Raw genomic sequence first — 15,660 nt, forward strand, 5'->3', positions numbered from 1 at the left:
ATAAAAAAAAATTTGTGTGAAAGTTATATTTTTCAAGATAAAAAAAATAATAATACCTTTTTGTGATAATTGCGACATTTTTACTCAGTAAAATTATCACTTATATATATATATATATATACACATATATATATACACATATACATATATATACACATACATATACACATACATATTTATATATATTTATTTATTTATTTATAATTTCCTTAGTAAATTTATCAATTTTTATATTTTTTTCCCCAGAATTTTTTCCTGAAATAACCACTTTTTCTCTCATTTTCTAATGATGAAAACTTTCAAAATAAAATTTTGAATAAAATTTGAATACATTTTTTCTCTCACTTTTTAGAATTTTTTTCAACACTTTTTTTCCTGAAAAAAACACTTTTTCCCTCTGATTTTCTAATTACGAAAACATTCCAAATAAAATGGCCACTTTTTAAAAAAAAAAAAAAAAAGAAAGAAAGAAAAATGAAAGTATTTTTTTTCCTCAATGAAATTTTACTTTTCCGTTGGGAAATATGAAAATGAAGACACTTTCCTCAATCAAATTGCCCACTAATCTGATCTGGTTGTATGTTAGCATGAAGCTAGCTGACTTGTGTTACATGTTGAACATTATGTTTTTGAAATAAACAATATTGAACACATAAATAAGTCACAACTGAATTCATGTTACAAAAAAAAAAATTCCTTTGTGCTGATTAGTGAGCCGGAAGTGACGAATGAATGTGAATCATTTACTCATTCTTATAACTCCCTCATGACTACAAAGGGATTTTTTTTTTTTTTTTTGGTGGCCATTTTGAAGGAAGTGTCTCGGACGGACGGTCCACTAAACTCGCCATCCATTTAATGAGCGAGTGAGCCCCCCCCCCCCCCCCCCCCCCCCCCCCCCCCACCCGGCCCCCCGTTTTCCATCCAGGCTCCAACATTCCTGCGCCTGTTACGTAATTGACCTGAGGGGCCAGGGCGGGGGGGGGCAGTACACCCATTACGACATCACCCTGAAATGCTCTTTTTTTATCACCTCATGCCTCAAGGGGATGTTTTATGATATTCTGTAAGATTTTTTTTCCTCCCCGGTGATTTTCCAACAGGCTGCGTACGTGTGACTCATATTCCCGTTGCCGGAATTCTGGGCCATGATGGAGTTTTCCCTCGCGGACAAAAGAAACGGGAGAGGTGGGAGGATCCCAGGAAAAGCCGTTTAATCCGGGAAAAGGGGCGTGGCCATAACTTTTACATGCGGCAGCATGCGCTTTAAAAAAAATATATAAAATGACGTTTTGTCGGCAGGAAGTGTCAGGGCAAAGAGTCAAGACACACTGAAGGTTACTTTGGCGTCCAATAATGATAAAACAAAATATGAATTCAATTCTTAAAATCTTTCTATTATGGTTTGATAATTTTCTTCATTTTTTTTTTTTTTTTGTGGGTCATTGTGTCATTAAATTCAGGCTTCAATATATTTCAATATGCACTCCATCCATCCATTTTCTTGACCGCTTCTTCCTCACAAGGGTCGCGGGGGGTGCTGGAGCCTATCTCAGCTGGCTCTGGGCAGTAGGCGTGGTCCACCCTGGACTGGTTGCCAACCAATCGCAGGGCACACAGAGACGAACAACCATCCACACTCAAAAGCACACCTAGGGACAATTCGGAGCGCCCAATTAACCTGCCATGCATGTCTTTGGAATGTGGGCGGAGACCGGAGTACCCGGAGAAGACCCACGCGGGCACGGGGAGAACATGCAAACACCACCCAGGAAGGCCGGAGCCTGGACTCGAACCCGAGTCCTCAGTACTGGGAGGCGGACCTGCTAACCACTAAACTACTGTGCCGCCCAGGTTGATTTCCATTTTGTGTAATTCTGGCACCCTCTGCTGGCTAGTTTTTTAGTGCAGTTTAATTTTCTAAATTAAATAATAATAATAAATGCAATAATAAAAGACATTTAAAAATATAAATAAAAAATATTTTATATATATATATATATATATATATATATATATATATATATATATATATATATATATACATACACACACACACACATATTAAATAAGTTTTATTTGATGAACATAAGACAGGGATGTGTCATAAGTCATATCCAATATGGATAGAGTAAAATGTGTATATTACTTTTTGTACATGATGTGTGAATGAGCTCAGCTGATTCTCATTCTCACCTCTTCATTCACGTTCTCTAAACACCACCACACCGACTTTCAAATGAAACGGACAAGATGCGCTTTATTTTGAGGGGGATTTACCTGCCTACTCGCTTTACGGGACTTAAGTCGTGCTATGCTAACGTCGAATATCATCGCGTTAAATAAGTTCCCGTTTGAAACAAAACACACAACTCTAGTCATAAACGGAACGATTTCTAGCCAGTTGTAATTCCGACGTTCGTTTTATGTAACAAATCTTGTTCTGTTGAGCACTTTTGCGAGTCAACACAAAACACTGCTGTTAGCTCGATACATTTTCAACAGCAAGTATATCGACTCACCAGTACTTGGATGTTTCCTTTCCTTTTCACCTTTCTGTCCCGATTCCACGCCACCCCAAACATTTTCGTTCCAAGTCCATTGCTGGAATTTCAAACGTGCCGCCGAAACGCTACGCAAACAACATGGCGTGTTGTAGCATGCTAGCTGATAGCTGTTTCCGCCCCGCTGCAATATGATTGGCTACAAGCCTCGCTGGAAGGATATGACGCATGGCCATGACGCGCCCCGTAACCCGGGACGCGCTCCGTAACCATGAACGCCGCCATATTGGATTAGCGCTCTTGAAGGGGTACAAAAAATATATATACCGGTATATATATATATATATATATATATTATAGTTATATACATTATAGTTATATATATATATTATAGTTATATACATTATAGTTATATATATATTATAGTTATATATTTTTACATATATAATTTTTATATTTTTCATTGCTGTATTGTACAAAACCAAATTTTTTTTTCGTATGAGCTCATTTTTTCACTATTGTAATGTCTTTTTTTTTTTGTTTCGCCAACCTTCCCACAATATCGTGATAATTATCGTATCGTGACCTTCATATCGTGATGTTTGGATATCGTTACATCCCTAATATATAATCATTAACGGCACGTGATGGCATATTCTGATTATATATGGATGATATTATTCTATTTTGATTTGATTTTGACAATGTGATGTGAACGTGTTGGCATTGCGGGTTTGATATTTTCAGTCGTCCTCCCCCTGGCTGGATTTTTCCAGGCGGGTTCCCGTCAAGAGGCCGTGTTTGTTTATGTTGGACCGGCCAGCGGATTGTTCTGTGAGAGGCAGGAGAAAAAAAAAAAAAAAAAAAAAGTCAGCTGGAATCTGATTCAACAAACAAGCCCAAGTTCAGTGCAAAAAAAAAATTAAAAATCACCACGTCTACAAAACTGGACTCAAATTCCATAAATATTTATTACATATCAATAAACAGAGAGACCTATACTTTCACAGCGGTGGTCGACAGCACTCGTTTCAAATAACTGCTCCAATAATCATAGTCATAACAACAATAATCATATTAATAGTCATCATCGTCAAGCTCTGCTTCATAATTTGAGGCCACATTTGATACACAAACATTTACAAGTCGTACTTGGCATTAAAAACGATGGCGGTACAATAGTTTTAAGACACTTGGTGTTGTTTTTTTTGTTTTCCCTTTGTGTGTATGTGAAGCCATTCGAGCATTTATTCCATATCTTTCATATCCATTTCAAGGTACACAAATCGAGTATAGCCAAGACATGTCCACTGAAAACAAAAAACAAACAGGATGGAGTCGTAATTTGTTGTTGGGGTTTGGTTGGGGAACTTTTTTTTTTTTGGCTTCTGTTTTTCAGAGTGGTTTTTTTTTCCAGTTTTTTTAATTTTTTTTTTCTGTTTTTCAAAATTTTCCTCCCTCTATTTTTCAGGATACTTTTATCTATATTTTGGAATTTTCCCTTGTTCTTCAGAATTATTTTTTTTACACATTATTTTTTTTACAGAATAAATTATTTTCTCTGAATTTTTTTTAATTATTATTTTAAAAGGAATACAAATCTGAAAAACAGGAACTAATTCTGATACGCACGAAAAAAAAAACAAAAACGTATTTATTTATTTATTTATTTTTAAATTATTTTGAGAGGAAAACAAATCTGAAAAACAGGAATAAAAAAAAAGCACGAAAAAAAAGTTATTTAAAAAAAAAAAATAAAAAATTCTGGCAAACGCGGAAAAAAGTTTTTTTTATAAAAAAAAAAAAAACAGAAAAAAAATCCAAGTTATATATCTAGTAGATATTAAAAATATGGAATAAATGTTTAAACAACTTTCAATTGTGTGTGCGTGTTTGTGTGAATTTTCTTTCGTTGGATAGCACAGAGAGGTCCAGCAACAGTCCAAACAACAACAACATCAACAACAGCAGCAACAAAACAAAACAACAAGAAAACCAAACAGCCAATTAAGGGGAGGTAGACGAAGGAAAACAAATTGGGATCAAACGTGTGGACGACGTGTTGACGGGAACCCGGGCCGTCATCACAAACATGAGTACCTTTTGTAAACATTTCGCAACATTGGTGTGTGGGAACGTTTCTTGAGTTGAGGAAGCGAAGAAAGAGGTCATGCAAGTTGGATGAAAGGCTGCTGCGAGGGCCGCTCCTTGAAAACCTTTATTTTGTTTATCAATTTAACTGTAGATTGCAAAATGTATTGATTTATTTTGAACCCCAAAGTAAACTTGGCTTAAAACGTCTACGCCCGCAATACCACCCCAGACCTGAGGAGGCGATGGTGGTGAGGGTTTAAAAGGGACGAATTATGGATTGTGAAAAAAAAATAAAAAATAGTATAATAAATACAGCGAACCCCTTTAAGTATATCGTGATTCATCGTTTGTGGCCTTGCAATATCGCCAATTTTTAAGCATTTTTTTAAAAACAATTTATACAATACATATGTGAAACGGCCATTAAAATGGCACTGAATTATTATTTTTTTCAACAGTATTTTGTTTAAGTCTGTTAAAGATGAGATGCTCTCGTGCGTATTTCTCGTCACTAATTTGGTTTCCTGGAGAAGAAGGACTACAATCATGGCTGCTACCGCCAACCCCACCCCGAAGGAGGTTGACGCAGTTCCGCGCTGGCTGCTGGGAAATGGCACTTGGGAAAGACCTCCAGCCCTGTTTTCAACCTCAACAAAAAGGGGAATTAGCCAGAGAAGAAGAAGAAGAAGAGCGCTCGGAATGCCGGACCCTTTTTTTTCCCGTACTAAATAAGAGAATAAAATAGATTTGTTTCGATATAATACATGTATAAATATGCATCCCAGACATCACGCCGCTTTTTGTGTATAAACAGATTTCTACAAGCCTTTCGTACGACATTTTCCCGGAAAATAATAATCACATCTTATGATACGACACTTAAATGAGTACATTTGTTTGTTTGTTTTTTTAATACACGTGAAGTTTTCGAGAGCCACGCGAAATGGCCGCCGCTCTTTGGGTTTTGATTACAAACAACGCGCACACTGACACATCCGTCTGACACGGCAGCCATCTTGAAAGAAGGGAGACGAAAGGAGCATTTAAAAAATAAAAAAAAAATTAAAAAAAAGGGGGCGGGGACTCAAAAGTCCACAGCAAGCAAAATCAACAAGGGTATGAATATACGCTACGCACAAAAAAAGTTTGGGATATCGAGTGATCAGGTGAAATTTCAGGATTTCTCTTGTGAACTTTGACCTTTTCTATACTTACTGAATGTTTTAGTACTCGTGTTTTTGCTCCGTGTTTTAAAGTAGCAATTGTTGGAACATTTCGGATGACTAGCATCTTTATGCTAAATCCATTAGCCCATCGGTGACATTTTGCATTACATGCTAGCATTGCGCTAATAGGCTACGTTTTGTACGTTTTGCTGCTTTTGTGTGTTAAGTAGGAGTTTGTTGGAAGGTTTCGAATTGCCGTGACGTTGATGCTAATTTCTGTTAGCATGTGTATGGCTCTTTATATTATACATTAGCATTATGCTAGCAGACGTTGAAAAAATGACATTTTTCATTTTCTTTTGGGGTTTTTTTGGTCTCAGTTTTATAGTAAACTTTAAATGTGTTAAAAGCGGGTACTTCTTGAGTGCATTTTGAGACCCCACCAATCCTGAAATGTCACCTCAAAAGCCCCCATTTTTTTGATTTTTTAATGTGATGAGCGTAAAAAGGTTTTGAGAGAAGTGCACAGCGGGATTGTCTTCACTTGAGGTCCAGGACGTCTTCTTCTTCTTCTTCTTCTTCTTCTTCTTCGAAGCGGGCGAAGGCGGCGGCGAGCGGCGGCGGGCTGTCGGCCCGAAGCACCGACGTCTCCGGCTCCGCCTCCAAAATGGACGCCGCGTCCACGTCGCCGTCGCCGGCTTCCGAGTCCAACCTTGACGAGAGAGGAGCATTTTTTTTTTTTTTTTTTTGCAAGCTGTCAACAAATTGTCAAATTGAAGCCGATGTCTGTCTGACCTGTCGCTGTTGGTGGACGTGAGCGCTCGCGCTTTTGGCTCCTCCGCCGGCGCCGCCGAGTTCTTCTTGCTCGCTTTCCTCGCTTTGGACGCGCCCCCGTCCGATTTGCTGCTCGCTTCTTCCGTCAGGCCTGGTAATAAAAAAAAATAAAATAAAAAAAAAGATGTTTTTCATTTGTTAACTTTTATAATAAATATGCATTTAACATGTCTCCTTTTTCAATGAAAAAAAAATTGTTTCATTGTAATAAATGAAAAAAAAAACAGTATTTAAATAATAGTAATTAAGTCATCATTAATTGTAAATAATGAAAGAAAAATTATCAGTATCAATTTTACATATGCACTAATATTGTCAATACACAGACTGTAATATAATAAATATACATTTAACATGTCTCCTTTTTCAATGAAAAATATTTTGATTGTTTCATTGTAATAAATTAAAAAAACAGTATTTAAATTAATCAATTTTATGTTTCTATTTATTGAATAAAAAATTCAGCATTAATTGTAAATAATTATAGAAAAATGATTAGTATCATTTTTTTACATTTCCACTAATATTGTCAATACACAGACTATAATATAATAAATAAATACACATTTAACATGTCTCCTTTTTCAATGAAAAAAATGTGTTTTTTAATTGTACAAAATGAAAAAAGGATTTCATTTACTTTGTTTCTATTTATTTAACAAAACAATTCATCATTAATTGTAAATAATCATAGAAAAATTATTAGTATCAATTTTACATACGCTAATATTTCATTGATTGTTACCAATAAAATAAAAATAGTAAAATATATATATTTGTTTACTAATACATTTAACGTTTCATTTAATGAGTGTAAATAAGGAAATAAAAATAGCAAATAAAAAATATACCATTTGAAATGGTTAATTATTGAAGGTAAGTAAAATAAATATTTTTTTCAGATACATTTAACATTTTTGTTTATCAAAAAATAAATAAATGGTTAATTAGGTCGCTACATTGACATATACATGTTAACATTTAAAACGCAATAAAGAATTAGTGTAGTCCTTATAAATAATGTGTTATTTTTAATATATAAAGTAATGAAAGCTCGCTGATTGGTTAATTAGGTTTTGTAAATTCTAAAGAAGACACAGTTGTGTGTAATTTGTTCATGATCAATTATTTAACGAGCTCGACGTAATTACTTAATTTCAAATGTACATAAATTCGAAGGATTTCTCGTATTATTATAATACAAAATATACTAAATATAGAGCACATATATGCAAGTACTAAACGTACATCGATAAATATTTTCAAGAAACGGCCGGACGATGTTGATGAAACAATTTTCGAAACGTACCGAGCAGCTCCTTGCGCGTGCGGCTGGCGATCTCCTTGATTTCCATGCGCGACAGCGACAGCGAGTGCGTCGCCGAGACCAGCGGGCCGGCGCAGGCCGCCGCCGCCGACGCAGCGGCGGGGGCGGAGCTCGGCGCCGCCGCCGCCGCCGTCAGCACCTTGTTGAGCAGCGGCGACTTGAGGGGTCTCTCGATGCTGCGGCCCACCAGGTTGCACAGCGGGATCTTGAAGATGTGCTTGCACGCCGACTCGCCTGTCGTCACATTGACCGCTTGAGTCACATGATTCATGAAAAAAAATTTAAAAAATGAATGTGACATGACGTGGCAGGAATAGCTGAGCTAGCTTTAGCTTCATGATGAGAAGCAACCGGCAACGTTGTTGTCATGTAAGAATAACGTCAGAATAGGTTGTTTTTTTTTTCCCAAATTAGGGCTTCAAATTGGGGTTGGGGTTTCAAATTTGGGTTTCAAACTGGAGTTAGGGTTTCACATCCGGATTTCAGAATTGTGTGTATTTCATAAAGCTCCAAACTAGATGGTTCTATAAAACGAGAATTTGTGCTTCAAGAACACGCCGTGACAGTTGGTAAAGTGGCCACTGGGGGGCGCTGTTGTCAGTCTTGAGAGCCACCCAATGGAAAGTCAGAACACGGCGTGCAGGTCAGTTGGCCGACCGGGGTTTTATTTCCCGTCACGTCGGCCAATTAAGTGGGATTTTTATTATTTATTTTTTTTAACGAGAGCTTTTAGCGCTAATTGCTGCAGTGACATCACATGACCCCGCCGCCACACCCCCAGAAAAACTCCCTCCCGATTCACCCCGCCCCCTCCCCACCCACTTCCTCCTCCCTATTGGTGGCTCCGTTATTGGGACTGCGCTGACAAAAGTCTCCATGGCGACAGGGCAATCTGGAAATCATGTCCTTACCCGCTCCCTCCCCCTCTCTCGTTCCCTCCTCCCCCTTCCTTGGCAACCTCATCTGCTTGCAGGCACCAACAACTCCACAAATTTGGAGCTTTGTTATCACCGCTGAACCGTGGCGACCTTTCAGTCCTCATCCTGAACTTGAGGACCGAAGAAGTCATCTGAAACACCCCGACGCACACTTGGGGTTTCAAAGCTGGGTTAAGGTTTTTAAGTCGGGGGTTAGATAGTTTGTGGTCAGGTTTTAAACTAAGGATGGGGTTTCAAATTGTTTTAGGATAAGGTTAGGGTTATAGCAAGGTTTTAAACTAGGGTTAGGGTGTTAAGATTTATGTAGGTAGGTAACATGCTAATGCTTAGTTAGCATGCTAATGCTAATTTAGCATTATGATACTAGCTTAGCATGCTAATGCTAGCTTAACATTAGCATGCTAAGTTAGAATGTTAACGCTAGCTTAGTATGCTAATGCTAAGTTAGCATACTAATGCTAGCATAGGATACTAATACTAATGTTAAGTTAGCATGTTAATGCTAAGTTATAATGCTAATGCTAGTTTAGTATGTTAATCCTAAATTAGCATGCTAATGCTAGCTTAGCATGCTAATGATAAGTTAGCATACTAATGGTAATGTTAATTCTAAGTTAACATGCTCTTGCATTAGCATGAGCATGCTAATGTTAAGTTAGCTTAGCATGCTAATGCTTGCTTAGCATGCTAATGTTAAGTTAGCTTAGCATGCTAAGCTAATTCTAAGATACTGATAGGGATTTAACTAGGGATTTAAACTACTACTATAAATTTGGGTTTTAAACTACTGCTAAGGTTCCAAAATAGAGTTTTGATTTAGAATTCAGGTTTCAAAGGTTTGAAATTAGGTCTCAAAGGTCTTGTGTCCCAAGTTAGGTTTTCACCCACTATTTTGCTCAATGTCAAATGTGCATTTTTATCCATTTCATGAGCGAGTGAGCGGCGGCAAAACATGCCACGACGTGTTTCACGATACCTTCTGCGTCCTTAGACGTGTACAGCGAAAGCTTGGTACCGTAGGGGATCCGTATAGAATCTGAACCGGGGACCAAAGAAGAGGGGTACACACAAACGCACAGCAAACACAACATTAAGGGGGGGTCACCTAATTGATCAACATCAACACCCGCAGCGTGACACGTTGTCCTTACCGTCCCCGAGGGGCGAGGGGAAAACGGGCATCTCGTAGCCGGTGGGCGTCTGCGGCGAACTCTGCGAGCTGGCGTCCCGGGAACTGCAGTTGGAGGCCGAGCTCACCGGCGCCGACGACGCAAAGTAGATGTCCGACTGGCGAGGAGGAACGGGACCCGTTTGGACGGCAGACAAGATTTCACTTTGCAGCATTTATTTGCGTGGATGAAATTACGAGCGTGCTGTTATCGCACGCAGACGGAGACGCGTACTCGTAAAACGGCTTTAGCCACATGAAGGTCCGGGGTTGCTTTGCTACTTCATCACCTGGACAACTTCTTGCAATTAACTTGCAATTAATAAAAAAAAAAAAACATCAAGCACTGACCCGCGACGATGCAAGCTGCAGTTCCGGGACCACCGCCGTGTACACCAGGTTGCCGTTGACCACCAGGCGGATCTCAATGGAGTCTGTGGTGAAGGCCAGGATGTACGGGAAGGCGCACACTGCACACAACAACAACAAACGTCAGCGCGAAGATCGGACAGAGCATCTCTAACTCTATTTTGTTCTCCCTCCAGTTTATTGTGTGGAATGCTTTTCAGCAGTCCCACAATATGTTATTGTGATTTTTATCCTCCACACTCATTCAAAGCCAAAAACGGGAAAATACGTTTGTTTTTTTTAATACTTTGTCCTACACTCCCAAAAACGTATTAATACGTTTTCGGTACAGTTTCAAACTCTTATTTTGTTTTCCCTCCAGCTTTTTTGGGGGAGTAATTCTACTATGGACCACTAGATGGTGGCCCAATCAATAGTGTCAATCCAATTCAATCCACTTTTTTTTCTATAGCACATTTGTGCTGCACATTGAGATCCGCACACTATCATACACGCAAAAGCTACTAAAACTAACTAAAAATAAAAAAATAAAAAAATGCAAAAAATACTAATATACAAAAAGTATTAAATAAAAAAAAATATATATATATATACACACACAATATAAAAAAAAAAAATAAATAACAAAAATAAAAGGTCCCAAGGACCACACAATTCACGCTGAAGTAAGCCAAGGAATAAAAGAGTTGACACTAAATTTGAATGAAGAAGAGTGAAAACAGTTTTTGCTGAAGATGGACTGAATGTGAAATCCTCTTCGATCCTGCTTTTTACGACTATTCGATATCTTGGTGACCTGGTTTGGAGTATTGATACGATAACTTCTGAAAAAAAAAGGCTACACTGCATGGCGATGACAGTATCGATATCGCATATTGAAAGAAATTCTTACTACCACCAATATGCTGCCCCCTACTGGTCTGGAGTACGAAATGCTCACTGCATTCATTTGTCATTAGAATATAACACGGCCAACAATGCAGCTTGTGTGCGTGTGAAAAGTGGACACACAAACACGTGCGGCATACGTCATGTCTCTCCGTGGCGACGGATGCCGCGTTGCCGTGGCAACGTACCGATGGCGTTGGGCATCTGGTTCCAGCTGAAGTGGAAGTCGGACGTGTTGGACTGGATCATGGGCGTGGAGCCGTTGAACGGACACACTTTCTTGTACGAGCAAATATCTGACAGAGGAAGGAAAAAAATATGGCTGTAAAAAATAAATATATTTGATATCCTCACATCCATCTTGTGGTCCATGCACTAGTTTGGTCTTTAGTCTCAAAACGAGGACCAATTTTGGCATACAAGTACGACAATTTGACATGATAAAAAATGTGTCGACTGTACGTCGACTGGTGAAGTGCTTGATGTTAACTTGGAGGATTTGACGTCACTAAAGGTCGTCTTGGTGTACCCACAATTGTAACACAACAGCAGGCCGGCCTCGCCATCCTCGTACACGTCGATAGCCGCCACGAAATTCACCTGCGGACAAAAAAACAAAACGAAAAGCAAAACGATCAATTAAAGGGGCGGTCCATTCACATGTGTTGCATATAAAAAGTAGTCGAGTACGTCGCGCGCCTGCTGCATCGCCGAGTTTGAAGCTATATAGCATAAAAATGGATGTTCACTCCCACGACGGCACAGCTCTTAAATATATTGTAACGTATGCCTGCTTTGAGTAGCAGTTGTTACAGGTTAGGGATTGTGAAAAAAAATAATAATCACGATAATTTTGGAAATAATTGAAATGAATTTGTATAATGTTTTGGGACAAAACAAGAACATGTTTCCACATTTAAAAATATTAAGACCAATTAAAAAATTTAGAAACACTATAATTATGAAAGTTCCTTTTGGAACAAAAATAATTCATAATAATATATTTTAAATATATATATATATATTTATTTATTTATCTATTTAATTGGCAAAAACTTGAAGTTGTAGTGCAGTATGTGCACTGTGCAGTAGGATGATCGTTTATTTTTTTGGGTACAAAACACGATAATGTTTAAACATGAAAAAAAAAAAAAGACAAAAAATATTCTTCAAAACACTATAATTATGCAAGTTCCTTTTGAATGAAACAACATTTATGAAATTTGTTATTTTAATTTTTTTTTAAAAAGGTGCAAATGTATAAATTGAAACAACTCAAAAATAAATCAGTATTAATAATTTTTATTTTTTTTTACGATTATGCTGATTTTTGTAATTGTGGAGTGCAATAATTGAAATTGTAATTGAATTTGGATTAATTGCACAGCCCTATTACAGGTTTAGAATTCCCGTAACGTACATGTTCATTTTCATAACATTATATGTTAGCATTAAGCTAACCGCCTTTTTTTTTATTATTTTGAAATATTTTGGTTGAACATTTTTGATGTCTCAAATGTTGAATTGCGTTTTGTTAGTGTTGTGTTTGTTTGGCGCTCGTCTGCCTGCGCCTCACCCATTCACCCACCCTGTTGGCGTCGACGTGGTGCAGCCGGTAGGCGTCGCCCGTGCTCTCGTTGATGAGGTCAAACTGATGCTTGTAGCCCACGCAGATCATGTTGTCGTTCTCGCCCGTCGGACCGTCCACCAGCGCCATCACCGCCGGCGGGTCGCACAGGCAAATCTCCTGGCGGGAGGAAGCCAGCGCAGCCGCGTTAAACTGATCGGGCGCCGGCACACTCATTCAAAGCCAAAAACGGGAAAATACGTATTTTTTTTAATACCTTGTCCTACACTCCCAAAAACGTATTTATATGTTTACGGTACAGTTTCAAACTCCATTTTGTTCCACGTCCAGCTTTTTTATGGACCACTAGATGGTGGCACAATCATTAGTTGTAATCCAATCCAATCAATAAAATCCTAAAGTAAAATAAAAATAAATATACTAAATTAATTTTAATTAATTAAAAAAAAAAAAAAAAAAAAAAAAAGAACAATTACGGAAGCGCATTGCATTCATTTGAAAAACAAAAACCCTCCTGTTTTTCTGACTAATTTTTTGGGGGAGCTTTGTTTTTTTTGAGTAATTTTTTTTCTGTTTTACTGAATATTTTTTTCTATAATACAAAAAAATATATATAAAAAAAAAAAAAAAAAAAAAAAAAAAGAGGTAAAAATTATTCCAAAAAACAGGAGGAAAAATTAATCAGAGGAAAAAAAGGAGGAAAAATATATTCCAAAAAACAGATGAAAAAAAAAATATTCCCAAAAACAGCACCAACTTCTGTTTTTCGGAGTATTTTATGTTTTCCCCCCTGTTTTTCCGAGTAATTTTTCCTCCTGTTTTTCTGAATATATTTTTATGACAGAAAAAAAATATTCAGTAAAACAGAAAAGAAATTATTCAGAAAACAGAAAAAAAAATCTCAAAAAATAAAGCTCCCCAAAAAAAGAAGGAAAACAAGATTAATTTTTTTAAAATTTTCAAATAATATAAAAAATATATTTAAAAAAACATGAACTCGTATGTTTTTTTGTATTTTTATGCAAAAGCATAGAGAACGCGCCGCACCCGTATGTACTGGAACTCGTCCACCGGCGAGTCGGCCGCGCCGACGGCGCCGACGCCTTCGAAGCGTTTGCGGGTGATGAGGAGCAGCTTGTTGCGGATGGCCGCCACGATCCTCAGCTCCGAGCCGTGATGCGTGTTGATGGCGTACAAGTGGCAACCTGGCGGGTGCCGCATCGTTGGCAAACGACACAAAAGCTGTCGGGGAAACGCCCGGGGGGGGGGGGGGGGGCGTCACCTTTGGTTTTCTCCAGTTTGTTCTCCCGGCTGTCGCACTTGCCGCGGGCCGGCTGCCGCTCCTCCAGGCCTCTCCTGAGCGCGCTCAGTCGGAACACGTACAGGCGAGCGTCCTTCCCTGCGAGACAGTTTGGCGGCCGGCGAGCAGCATCAGACTTCATTTTTCACGGTACCGATTGTCTATTTTGACAATTAGCTCGATTCTGATTTCCTCAATCGATTCAAATTTGTTCCACAAGAGTTCAGTTTGATTCGAATTTCGATTTTTTTTTCCATTCGATTCACTTCACTTCAATCCGACATTGATTCGTTATAGAACATCAAGTCTGCTTAAATGTCAAGGACATGATTTCAAAACTCCACAAACATTAAATTCCAAATTAAATTTTGCGAAGGAAGTAAAGGGTTAAATGATTTTAGTGTTCTAATCACAAGTGTTACACAAACATGTAATCGCTCCTATGTGAAAAAGGCTTTCGATTTCCATTTTTTTTTATTTTGGGATGTCTGCATTCAGTTTCATCCTAAAAACATAAAAAATGTAAAATGTCAATTTTTTCCATTTTATTTTATTGATTTATTTATTTATTTTCATTTTTACGTTTTTAGGATGTCTGCATTCAGTTTCATCCCAAAAACATACAAATGTAAAATATAAATTTTTACATTTTATTTTATTAATTAATTAATTTATTTATTTATTTACTTATTTATTTTATCATGTTTATGTTTTTGGGATGTCTGCATTCAGTTTCATCCCAAAAACATACAAATGTAAAAATAAATAAATAAATAAAGAATAAAATAATAAAATAAAAATAAAAAAATGAAAAAAATTAACATTTTATACTTTTATGTAAGTGTTTTTCACATAGCAGCGACGATTTGCATCAGCAAGGATGAAACAAAAATATTTTCATCATTCTTATTCAATAATTGTAAATATAAATGAAAATGATTCTGAATTATCTTAAAGTACAATAAGTCAGGGAATACTTTTAAATTCAGGTGAACAGTAAATGTCAAGAAAACAGTATATATATAAAAATTCTTTAAAATTCTATTTTCTTATAAATTTGTGGGAAAAGATATTAAAATAATGGATTCATGGTTTGTATGAATCAATATTAGGCTCAAAAAGGAAAAACAATTCAATATTGATTATTACTTTTTTTTCTTCTTTTTTTTTAAACCGAGTTCTACAAATAACACAACAGTCCGAAAGTCCTGATCATCAATTGTCACCAAATTTCTTGCGTACTTCCGAAACTAGTGAATCAATCCCCCCAATATTTTGGATGATGTGGACGTGGAGGCCTTTTCCTCCCATAGCGTGACGTAACCTGCAAAAAAAAAAAAAAAAAAAACGTCCTCACCTTTGTCGGCTCTGGTGATGAGCAAGTCCTGAGGCTCCAGTATGTGCATCTGCTTCACCAGCAGCGTCTTGTCAAACACCTGCGCCGGCGGACACTCTTCACGCGCAACAACAAAAACAAAAAAACA

At 37.4% G+C, this 15,660-nt stretch overlaps 1 protein-coding gene across 5 annotated transcripts in view; it reads right to left on the reverse strand.

Annotated features, from left to right (window-relative positions):
* Window positions 1-3,456: 3,456 nt before the first annotated feature.
* Window positions 3,457-15,660, reverse strand: part of garnl3 (GTPase activating Rap/RanGAP domain like 3) — a 49,375-nt gene continuing 37,171 nt past the window's right edge. For all 5 annotated transcript variants that reach the window (XM_077496844.1, XM_077496842.1, XM_077496843.1 and 2 more), the window contains 12 exons: window positions 15,534-15,629; window positions 14,159-14,275; window positions 13,924-14,081; window positions 12,877-13,035; window positions 11,822-11,888; window positions 11,477-11,584; window positions 10,383-10,501; window positions 10,015-10,150; window positions 9,840-9,899; window positions 7,908-8,159; window positions 6,560-6,689; window positions 3,457-6,476 (listed from right to left, as the gene is read on the reverse strand). In XM_077496844.1, coding sequence (XP_077352970.1) covers window positions 6,305-6,476; window positions 6,560-6,689; window positions 7,908-8,159; window positions 9,840-9,899; window positions 10,015-10,150; window positions 10,383-10,501; window positions 11,477-11,584; window positions 11,822-11,888; window positions 12,877-13,035; window positions 13,924-14,081; window positions 14,159-14,275; window positions 15,534-15,629 — 1,574 coding nt within the window. In that variant the 3' untranslated portion in view covers window positions 3,457-6,304. The remainder of the gene's footprint in view (window positions 6,477-6,559; window positions 6,690-7,907; window positions 8,160-9,839; window positions 9,900-10,014; window positions 10,151-10,382; window positions 10,502-11,476; window positions 11,585-11,821; window positions 11,889-12,876; window positions 13,036-13,923; window positions 14,082-14,158; window positions 14,276-15,533; window positions 15,630-15,660) is intronic.

The sequence above is a fragment of the Festucalex cinctus genome, chromosome 15 (assembly GCF_051991245.1).
Source record: "Festucalex cinctus isolate MCC-2025b chromosome 15, RoL_Fcin_1.0, whole genome shotgun sequence".
Lineage (NCBI taxonomy): Eukaryota > Metazoa > Chordata > Actinopteri > Syngnathiformes > Syngnathidae > Festucalex > Festucalex cinctus.